This window comes from Palaemon carinicauda, chromosome 13, assembly GCF_036898095.1.
Source record: "Palaemon carinicauda isolate YSFRI2023 chromosome 13, ASM3689809v2, whole genome shotgun sequence".
Classification (NCBI taxonomy): domain Eukaryota; kingdom Metazoa; phylum Arthropoda; class Malacostraca; order Decapoda; family Palaemonidae; genus Palaemon; species Palaemon carinicauda.
Genome location: NC_090737.1, coordinates 37,918,591 through 37,931,040, shown reverse-complemented (window position 1 = coordinate 37,931,040; position 12,450 = coordinate 37,918,591). Strand labels below are relative to the sequence as shown.

The 12,450-nt window shown below is 36.7% G+C and overlaps 1 protein-coding gene across 2 annotated transcripts; it reads left to right on the top strand.

Annotated features, from left to right (window-relative positions):
- The first annotated feature begins 78 nt into the window (after positions 1-78).
- Positions 79-2,728, top strand: LOC137651935 (uncharacterized). 2 transcript variants are annotated; one of them, XM_068385150.1, is made up of 3 exons: positions 79-102; positions 1,650-2,352; positions 2,425-2,728. In XM_068385150.1, exons 2-3 carry the CDS (start codon positions 1,650-1,652, stop codon positions 2,643-2,645), a joined length of 924 nt encoding a protein of 307 aa, XP_068241251.1. In that variant the 5' UTR covers positions 79-102; the 3' UTR covers positions 2,646-2,728. The 2 variants fall into 2 exon arrangements, with proteins under 2 accessions (XP_068241251.1, XP_068241250.1); XM_068385149.1 differs by having other exon boundaries at positions 1,650-2,724.
- The last annotated feature ends 9,722 nt before the right edge of the window (positions 2,729-12,450 follow it).

The window sequence follows — 12,450 nt, the reverse complement described above, 5'->3', positions numbered from 1 at the left end:
CCACTCTGAAGGACGTCCACTTGAGACCCGGCTCAAGTATAAAAGCGTTTATACCTGCGTTGCCTGAGCCCGTAACTCATTTCCGTGCTGCTTTGGCTAAAGGTAAGGTCTAGAGGCAAGTCTCAATCGTTGAATATAAAAATATAAAGATTTATTACCTACAAGAGCGTTGGTTCTTATTGTTACCGCAGGAAACTTAATTAACCAATTGAGTGAATTATCATCATTATTATTATTATTATTACGTCTTAGTTGGAAAAACAGGACGCTACAATCTCAAGAACCCCAACAGGAAAAATAGCCCAGTGACGAAAGAAAATAAGGAAAAATTGCAAGAGAAGTTTAAGAACAATAATAACATTAAAATAAATCTTTCATATATAAACTATGAAAACTTCAAAATAATAAGAGAATAAAAACTTCAAATAAGAGGAAGAGAAACAAGATAGAATAGTGTGCCCAAGTGTAGCCTCAAGCATTTATGTCTTCTATCTGCCCTTTATAATAAAGAGCAAGTGTCTACCTATGTGTATATATAAATAAATAAATATATATATATATATATATATATATATATATATATATATATATATATATATATATATATATATATCCAGTCACGCTCAATTCTTCCCCTCCCTCGGGTATGGGGGGAGAGGGGGTAGTCATACCCTGGTGAGAGAGGGGTGGTGCGTGCGTGTTTGAGGGGTCGCGTACACTAGTTAAGAATAGTGATTCCTCTAACACCTGAATTACTACATAAGAGATCCTTCCATTAATTGTGGGCGTGCTTGAGTAAACAATACAATTTTATTGTATTCAATAAGGAGCAATAGTCGTTGTAATAAAGATTATTGAAGGCATTCACAATGAAAATACAAAATCATACTATACTTACCTTATAACTTGAAAAAAGACTATTTTTTAATGAAAGTTTTATGGAAAAACTAAATAAAATCGATGCTTGTTAAGTGATTTTTTCTTTTTTTTTTAACTAGACAGAAGCCCACAATTTATCTTTATCTAGAATAGCTTCTCTACTTCATCCTACAGTTTTCATTAGCGTTATTTATTTTATCCGCTTTGTAAGTGGCGGACTGAACTGTTAACTGTGGTTTTCACAGTCTCTCTTGCACCAAGAATTAATGTAAGAGTCCATTACACACTAAATTCACGAGTTTTACTTTTTAAAGAAAGGAAATTAGATTGAGGTTTGTAATTATGTAGATTCTTTGAACATCAAATTCTATTATTACTATTAAATGAGAGCAACCAATTCTCATACTGACGTTCCAATATGCTTTCCTGGATATAATTCCACATGACATAATGTCCCTTTCTGAGTGGAGATACCCTAATGTGGGGAAACGGTTTGCCTATTGCCATGATCAGCAACGATGTATTAGTCAGGGCCACCCATACTAGGTGGGTTTGCCGTGAGCGATCAGACTAAATTGTCCCATCATCGCCAATCCGCACTGGCCGGCATGGTGATGAAAACTGGCCAAACACCACACACCATTAAGGACATGTTTGAAGTGGTCTAGAAACAGCTGCAATTGTTGTTGTTGTTGTTTTTGTTGTTGAAGTGATGTACTGTATGTATAATGAAATGTAAAGATACTCAAGCATTTAATTTTTTTTTCCAGATGAAGGTCCTTTGGATATTACTCCTGGCCACGGCCACCGTTATGGCTCAAAATGAGAGCAATGTGCGTGCTCTGATAGGTAAACCAGTGTCCGTCGGCCAAGGATCAGGTGCCATTGCTCATAACGAGGAGACTGAAACAGACACAGTTACTGATGGCGTGGAAAATGAAGATGAAGGCCCATCTGACGCTGACGCGGACAATGAAAACGAAGCCCAGAACTCTATAAATTCTGGAATCCAGGGCCGAACCAGAGGTGCCACAGGCCAAAGCACAAACGAAGGGGGTAATGCTGGTGACACTAGGCTTCTTGGTCTTGGTGGTGGACTCAGCACGCTTGCTGGCATTGGCCAGTCTCTGGTTGGAGGATTTCTTGGAGCTCTTGGCAACCCTAACTTTGCAGGAGGTTCTGGAGCTGGGCTCGGAGGTGGGTTTGGTGGGAGACCTGTTGGTGGCTTTGGTGGCAGACCTGTTGGTGGTTTTGGTGGCAGACCTGTAGGTGGATTTGGAGGTCGACCAGTTGGTGGATTTGGAGGTCAACCAGTTGGTGGATTTGGCGGAGGAGTCAACCCTGGTTTTGGTGGAGGCATCAACCCTGGTTTTGGTGGAGGCATCAACCCTGGATTTGGAGGGGGTATCAACCCTGGTTTTGGTGGAGGTGTCAACCCTGGATTTGGCGGTGGCGTCAACCCTGGATTTGGCGGTGGCGTCAACCCTGGATTTGGAGGTGGCGTCAACCCTGGATTTGGCGGTGGCGTCAACCCTGGATTTGGAGGGGGTATCAACCCTGGATTTGGAGGGGGTTTTGGAGGAGGTTTCAAACCAGGTCTATGCCCTGCAGTGCGCCCAGCATGTCCCCCAATAAGAAGTCAGTTTGGACCCCAAGTCTGTACAAATGACAATAATTGTAGTGGCTTTGATAAATGCTGCTTTGATATCTGCTTACAGCAAGATGTTTGCAAACCACCACAAGGTAGCGGCGGTTTTGGCCGATGAAACTAATATGTTTCTTAAAATATTTGTAAATCAAAATGTATATAAGTACGAAAATTGTATTAAAATTGTAAATTATGTAAATAAAATAAAATAAATGTAAACAAATAAAATCAATTAATTTCCATTAGTAAAAGTAGTGAAAACGGACAAGATTTGTGTGATCTGACCTAAAAAAGCTAAATATTCAAAATGAAGTTGACAGAAAAAAAGTGTCTATTACTTAAAGAAAACTAGAATAATTGCTAAATGGCACACACACACACACACAAACACACACATGCACACACATACATACACAAACACACACATATATATATATATATATATATATATATATATATATATATATATATATAATATATATATATATATATATATATATATATATATATGTATATATATACAGTATATATATATATATATATATATATATATATATATATATATATATATATATACTGTATATATATATGTATATATACATATATTTATGTATATATATATACATACATCACATACATATACCAAAGGCACTTCCCCCAATTTTGGGGGGTAGCCGACATCAACAAAGAAACAAAACAAAAAGGGGACCTCTACTCTCTACGTTCCTTCAGCCTAACCAGGGACTCAACCGAGTTCAGCTGGTACTGCTAGGGCGCCACAGCCCAACCTCCCACATTATCCACCACAGATGAAGCTTCATAATGCTGAATCCCCTACTGCTGCTACCTCCGCGGTCATCTAAGGCACCGGAGGAAGCAGCAGGGCCTACCGGAACTGCGTCACAATCGCTCGCCATTCATTCCTATTTCTAGCACGCTCTCTTGCCTCTCTCACATCTATCCTCCTATCACCCAGAGCTTTCTTCACACCATCCATCCACCCAAACCTTGGCCTTCCTCTTGTACTTCTCCCATCAACTCTTGCATTCATCACCTTCTTTAGCAGACAACCATTTTCCATTCTCTCAACATGGCCAAACCACCTCAACACATTCATATCCACTCATTTCTTACACTCGTTCTCTCCCTCACCACTTCGTTCCTAACCCTATCTACTCGAGATACACCAGCCATACTCCTTAGACACTTCATCTCAAACACATTCAATTTCTGTCTCTCCATCACTTTCATTCCCACAACTCCGATCCATACATCACAGTTGGTACAATCACTTTCTCATATAGAACTCTCTTTACATTCATGCCCAACCCTCTATTTTTTACTACTCCCTTAACTGCCCCCAACACTTTGCAACCTTCATTCACTCTCTGACGTACATCTGCTTCCACTCCACCATTTGCTACAACAACAGACCCCAAGTACTTAAACTGATCCACCTCCTCAAGTAACTCTCCATTCAACATGACATTCAACCTTGCACCACCTTCCCTTCTCGTACATCACATAACCTTACTCTTACCCACATTAACTCTCAACTTCCTTCTCTCACACACCCTTCCAAATTCTGTCACTAGTCGGTCAAGCTTCTCTTCTGTGTCTGCTACCAGTACAGTATCATCCGCAAACAACAACTGATTTACCTCCCATTCATGGGCATTCTCGCCTACCAGTTTTAATCCTCGTCCAAGCACTCGAGCATTCACCTCTCTCACCACTCCATCAACATACAAGTTAAACAACAACGGCGACATCACACATCCCTGTCTCAACCCCACTCTCACCGGAAACCAATCACTCACTTCATTTCCTATTCTAACACATGCTTTACTACCTTTGTAGAAACTTTTCCCTGCTTGCAACAACCTTCCACCAACTCCATATAACCTCATCACATTCCACATTGCTTCCCTATCAACTCTATCATATGCTTTCTCCAGATCCATAAACGCAACATACACCTCCTTACCTTTTGCTAAATATTTCTCGCATATCTGCCTAACTGTAAAAATCAGATTCATACAACCCCTACCTCTTCTAAAACCACCATGTACTTCCAAGATTGCATTCTCTGTTTTATCCTTAATCCTATTAATCATTACTCTACCATACACTTTTCCAACTACACTCAACAAACTAATACCTCTTGAATTACAACACTCATGCACATCTCCCTTACCCTTATATAGTGGTACAATACATGCACAAACCCAATCTACTGGTACCATTGACACCACAAAACACATATTAAACAATCTCATCAACCATTCAAGTACAGTCACACCCCCTTCCTTCAACATCTCAGCTTTCACACCATCCATACCAGATGCTTTTCCTACTCTCGTTTCATCTAGTGCTCTTCTCACTTCCTCTATTGTAATCTCTCTCTCATTCTCATCTCCCATCACTGGCATCTCAACACCTGGAACAGCAATTATATCTGCCTCCCTATTATCCTCAACATTCAGCAAACTTTCAAAATATTCCGCCCACCTTTTCCTTGCCTCCTCTCCTTTTAACAACCTTCCATTTCCATCTTTCACTGTCTCTTCAACTCTTGCGCCAGCCTTCCTTACTCTCTTCACTTCTTTCCAAAACTTCTTCTTATTCTCTTCATATGACTGACCCAATCCCTGACCCCACCTCAGGTCAGCTGCCCTCTTTGCCTCACGTACCTTGCGCTTTACTTCCACATTTTTCTCTCTATATTTTTCATACTTCTCTATACTATTACTCTGCAGCCATTCTTCAAAAGCCCTCTTTTTCTCTTCCACTTTTACCTTCACTCCTTCATTCCACCATTCACTGCCCTTCCTCATGCTGCCTCCAACAACCTTCTTGCCACATACATCTAAATTACCAGTTTCTCTTCCTCTCACCTCGTCATATGCCATTTTCAACCTTTCCTGATATTTACTTTTAACCCCCGGTTTTATTAGCTCTTCAACCCTCACTAGCTCCCTTTTACATCCACCTACTCTATTCCCCCACTCTATTGCTACAACTAATTTTCCTTCCACCAAAAAATGATTAGACATACCGTTAGCCATACCCCTAAATAACACGTGCACGTCTTTCAATCTTCCAAACATTCTTTTAGTTATCAATACATAATCCATTAATGCCCTTTCTACTACTCTTCCATTTGCCACTCTTACCCATGTATACCTATTTTTATCTTTCTTTTTAAAAAAGCTAGCACTTATTACCATCTCTTGTTCAACACACATATCTACCAGTCTCTCACCACTCTCATTTTCACCTGGTACGCCATACTTCCCAATGACACCTTCTACCTCTCCAGTGCCCACTCTAGCATTTAAGTCACCCATGACAACTACATAATTCCTTCTACCCAGTCCTTCTACACACCTAGTTAATTCATTCCAGAACTCATTCCGCTCTTCTTCACTTTTCTCACTACCTGGCCCATACGCACTGACAAACGCCCAACATATATATATACTGTATATATATATATATATATATATATATATATATATATATATATATATATATATATATATATATATATATGTGTATGTGTGTGTGTGTGTGTGTGTGTGTGTGTAACATTTTTTTTTTTTCATAAAACTGAACATATTAGTTTCGATACTTAAATCACCCTTTTATAAAAAAGAAAAACCCCAAAACCGAATAAGTAATAAATACGAGCAAGATTAAACCTCCAGCAGTTACATTCTCCCAAAATAAAACAAGAAGAAGAAGCATCAACTCTTATTACAGCACCGGCGTTTTTCACATCGCATCATGATCATCCTCATCTTGCTTCATTTCAACATGACGAACATTCCCACCAAATACGAAGGACGGGGAGCCGGCAGGGGGTCGGCGCCCCCTCTCCAATTGCGGATAGTCGGTGCCACAAGCGTGGGAACGATGAAACAACGACCTTTCTACCAAACATGTGTCTCGACGTTCCACACTCGTCCGTTTCACAAGACCGCGGAGACGGACGGAGTCTCCCAACAGGTAAATTTGCCGAGGCTGGAATTTACTCTCTCGGTAACGAGCGCATTAAATTGATATTCTCTCCGCTGCTGATGCGGTCGCCTCAAATTACAAATTCAGTCGCGTCTGCTTTGCATATGTCTTGTAGGGGGGAGGGGGGTTACAAATATGTACATACTGTATATACGAAGTTTAACATGTTCGTACGCACACACGTACAGAAGAGCAGTTCCTTATTCATTTCAGTTTTATAATTTGTTTGATTCTATTTCAACTTTATTGATTTATTACTTCGCATTGAAAAGTTATAACTTCTCCAGAATATCAAATATGGAGGAAAAAGAAAATATAAATTTCAGTCTCCATGAAACGTTCAACAAGTTAAAAATTCAATAAATTTTACGAAAAATACTACGACTGGGATCTATCAAATAATGCGAGGTTATTTTAAGAATGTTTTTGTACATTTAATTAATTCATATAAAAAACACTTGCTTGATAACCATGTATTTTCACAACCACTAAAAGCTATATCTTCTGATGTCTTTAGTAAGAAATATTTTAGGCCACAACTTTGTTCTTTGGATAGTCACACTCAACAATTACGTGACCACCATGCATTAATATTTATTCAACCTGGAATACATCAGTTTTGAAATACAAATATCTGCCAGTTTTACACGTCCTGGCTGGCGACCTACCGGACCGGGGTTTGAGTCCCGCTCACGTTTGTGAGCCAATGATTGGGGGGGGGGGGGGTGTTGTAGGGAACCTATGAGTCTAACTGCCGAGTTACTAGTAGCCATTGTCTTGCCCTCCCTGGTCATAGCTTGAGTACAGAGGAGGCTTGGGCGCTGATCATATGTGTATATGGTCAGTCTCTAGGATAGTGTCCTGCTAGCTAGGGCAATGCCACTGTTCCTTGCCTCTGACATTAATGAGTATCCTTTAAACCTTTAAACCCCAGCACTTACAAAAACACAGACAAGTCGATTATTTTTCACACTGACTGGAAACCGTTTGTTTGTCTTGACTGGAAAAATTTTGTTGGCATTGCTTGGAAAAGAACTGGTTATATTGGCTGAAAAACGTTTGTTAGTATTGACTGAAAAGAAGTTTGTTTATAGTAACTGAAAAACGCTTGTTTGTATTGATTGGAAAAAGTTTGTTTATACTGACTGTTTATACTGACAGAAAAACGTTAGTTTTTTCTTTACTGGAAAACGTATGTTTGTATTGACTGGAAAATGTTTGTTTACACTGACTGAAAAGCGTTTGTTTATATTGATTGGAAAAAGTTTGTTTAGACTGACTGGAAAACGTTTGTTTTTATTGACTGGGAAAGGTTTGTTTGCATTGACTGGAAAACGTTTGTTTATACCAACTGAAAAAAAGTTTGTTTATATTGACTGAATTTTTTTATACTGACTGAAAAACGTTTGTTTGTATAGGCTGAATTTTTTTTATACTGACAAAAAACGTTTGTTTGTATTACCTGAAAAAAGAATGTTTATACTGACTAGAAAACGTTTGTTTTTATTGACTGGAAATTTTTTTTTTAGACTGGAAAACATTTGTTTGTATTGACTGGGAAAAGTTTGTTTAGACTGACTGGAAAACGTTTGTTTTTATTGACTGGGAAAGTTTTTTTTTTTTTTTTGCTTTGAATTGAAAACATTTGTTTATACTAACTGAAAAAAGTTTGTTTGTACTGAGTGAATTTTTTTTTTCATACAGACTGAAAAACGTTTATTTGTATTAGCTGAAAAAAGATTGTTTATACTGACTGAAAAACGTTTATTTGTATTGACTGAAAAAAGAATATTTATACTGACAGTAAAACGTTTGTTTGTATTAACTGAAAAAGATTGTTTTTATTGAATGAAAAAATATTGTTTATACTGACTAAAAAAAAAATTGTATTGACTGAAAAATGTTTGCTTGTATCGACTGAAAAAAGATTGATTATACTGACTGAAAAACGTTATTTTGTATCGACTCGAAAACGTTTGTTAGCACTGAAGCCAAAATCAACGTTTATTGCATAACAAGAGAAGAATAACATATATTAATAACAGAAAGCAACAGTGCTTATAAACGAGAGGCATAAAACATCATTACAATTAAGAGTCCTTACATAAACAATGGTTTTAATCATACCGAGTTTACCACCGCCCCGAGAGAGAGAGAGAGAGAGAGAGAGAGAGAGAGAGAGAGAGAGAGAGAGAGAGAGAGAGAGAGAGAGAGAGAGAGTGTTTACGCCCAAATCCCATAAGCAGATTTTAACTTGGCCGTATTAAATGGACACCATTATTTATCTGATAAAACATATGAAAATGAATTTGTATTAATACCATGTTAGTACCCCTGCCACCGCCCCCTATCCCCGCCGCCACCCAAAAAATGTCAGAGGGAGTTGAGAGGAAGCCTCTCACACAAGCAAATAGATGAAGGGGGTTGGGGGAAGGAGGAATAGAAGGAGTAGGGGATTGAGGAAGGAGGAATAGAAAGAGGAGAGGTGGGGTAAGAGGAATAGAAGGAGGAGGAGGGTAAGGGCAGGAAGGAGGAGGAGGGGTATGGGTTGGAGGAATGGAAGGAGGAGGCGAGGAAGAAGTGGGAATAGAAGGAGTGGGTGGGGGAAGGAGGAATAGGAAAGGAGGAGGGGTGGGGTAGGAGGAATAGGAAAGGAGGGGTGCAGGAAGGAGAAATAGGAGGGGGTGGATAAGGAGGAGTAGGAGGAGGAGGGATGGGGAAGTGGTAATTGGAGGAGTAAGTGGGGGAAGGAGGAATAAACGGCAAGGGTGGGGAAGGATGGATAGAAAAAAAAGAGAGGTGGGGGAAGAAGGAAGAGAGAAGGAGGAAGGAGGAGAGTTGGGAGGAGGAGGAGAGGTAGGGAAAGAAGGGGGGGTGGGGTGGTAGGAGAGTGAGGAAGAGAAAGCAACAATTGAAAAATTCATAATCGTATAATGCCCGACCTGAAGAGCGTTTCACTTATGGTGTTAATAGCATCAAAAGTTGCCAACGTCAATCATTTATTATTATTTTTCTTTTTTGGGGAGAAAACTACGATTCTGTGCGGACAGCCATTAAGCCGCAACTGTCCAGTTATACATATTTCGTTGAACAGATTTAATAGCCGGTTCATTTGACAAAGTTCATATTGGACGAGAGATTACGTTGAAATCTCAAATTACCATCACTCGTCTCTTGGGTTTTAAAACTACAATAAAACTCCGAATATTTTTTTTTCTAAATATATTTGTGGAGCGTTTTTTTTTTTCTAAAATGGTATCTGCGAATTTATTTACCTATCTGTGCGTCTAAAAGATCGTAATAAATTTTATTTGCATTATATTTATGAATATGGAATTACATCATATTATCCTTGAAAAAAAAACAAGAAAATTTTTAAATTTTCTATATATATATATATATATATATATATATATATATGTGTGTGTGTGTATATATATATATATATATATATATATATATATATATATATATATATATATAAATATATATATATATATAAATATATATATAAATATATATATATATATATATATATATATATATATATATATATATATATATATATATATTATATTATATTTTAATGGTATCCTGGCGTTCATTTACTTATCTGTACCTCTGGAAGCTTCAAATAAATTTCATTTGCATCATATTTATGTATTTGGTATTATACCATGTTATCTTTGAAAAAAAATTCTCAAATGTTTTTTGCAAATTTTTTCACATATGTTTGCTCGGATTTTTTAAAATGGTATCCAGGTATATATATATATATATATATATATATATATATATATATATATATATATATATATATATATATGTGTGTGTGTGTGTGTGTGTGTGTGTGTGTGTGTGTGTGCGTGTGTGTGCTTGGAAGTTCGTAATATCCTAATTTTTATTATTTGTATTGCATTAATGAATATGGAACTAAAAGCTCGTAATAACATTATCTGTATAGCATTTATAAATAAGTAATCATATGTTATCTTAGTAAAAAAAAAAAACTTTATTTTTTGTATATATTTTTTGAATGGTATCAGAGCATTCGTTTACTTATCTGTGCGTGTGGAAGTTTTTAATAACGTTATTTGTTTTAAATTTATCAATATGGAATCATATTTAATTTTGTAAATAACCTCAGAAATTTTTTTGCATATATTTTAAGCGACTTTTTAAATGGTGTCCGGACATTTATTTACTTATCTGTGCGTGTGGAGGTTTTTAATAGCATTATTTGTATGGTATTCATCAATATAGAATTAATATTTTATCATAGTAAAAAAACCTCCGAAAATTTTTTGCATATATTTTTTTCGCGATTTTTTTTAAATAGTATCCGGACATTTATTTACTTATCTGGGTATTTTGAAGATCACGAAAAACCCCATTTGTATCAAATCTATGAATACGGAATCGTATGTCATCTTTGTGAAATTTATTCTTATAATAATTGTAATGAAAAAAAAAAATGCAATGGATTTCTTCTTTTGGTTATAGAAGAGCAATGTAGAAAATACAAAACACAAAATAAATTAAGTTATTGGCGATTCGGGCTTTCAAACCTTTATAAAAATAATTGAAATTATATATATATATATATATATATATATATATATATATATATATATATATATATTTCATATATATACAATAATTAAATTAGAAGGTAATAGACATAAAAAATTGGTAAATACACATAGAAATGGTTAGAAATACCAGAGTAAGTCCTCAAGTACGGGTCGGACTAAAAATTCAAGTCGCAGTAAATATTGTAATTTCTAAGGCAAAAACATTTACTGTTAATCCTCGTAGGCTCTCTAGAGCCATGGCAACATTTCCAGTCTAACAATCCATGCAAACCTATATCACTGTTTGAGATATTTAAGGCTTATAAGGTCAAATGGTCACACAAGAGTTATCGCAAAGTGACTTGGAGACCGAACACTGCCTCTCCCAACCAAGTTGGGACCAAGGAGAATCCGACAACAACACTTATCTCTAATATTATTATTATTATTATTACTTGCTAAGCTACAACCCTATCTGGAAAAGCAGGATACTATAAGCCCAAGGGCTCCAACAGGGAAATAGCCCATTGAGGAAAAGGAAACAAACTGCAAGAGAAGAACAGTGACAACATTAAAATAAATCTTTCATACATAAACTATTAAAACTTCAAAATAACAAGAGGAAGAGAAACAAGATAGAATAGTGTGCTAGAGTGTACCCTCAAGCAATAGATCTCTAACCCAAGACAGTGGAAGACCATGGTACAGAGACTATGGCTCTAGCTAACAAGGACAGTAAGGTGTTTTTCATGAGTGAAATATAACAAGCCGTGAGCATAGATCCAATCCGGGATCCGATACAATAACCAGAAATTTATACGATTTGAAAAAAAATATTAGCCATCGGGGACTTGGCCACCGAAGGTTACAGATAAGAGGAATGAATTCCTATGAATTATATAAAGCTCTACAAGATACGTTTATTCATCTGGGACTTCGCTGTCAAATCTGATGAATGGATTTCGATGAATTGTAGAGATTACATGTCATCGTTTCTGGCATATCGTCCTTGAAATGTTTGGTTAAAAGCAATTACAGAAGGGACCCGACTTACGAACATTTGACTTTCAAACATTCGACTTACACACATTAAGAAATACAAACAAATCCAACTGAAATCATAAAACAAAATACTGTAATAAAACAATATTGTATCATTTGATACAGTAAGCAAATCAACATTTTCAATTACCTGATATTTATTTCCTAGGAAACGGGACTGTTCCTTAACCTTTGTAGCTGGAAACCGTAGGCATGGGAGTCACGTTAGGCCTACCCTACTCCAAAATTTAATAAAATTCGACTTACAAACAATTTGACTTAAAA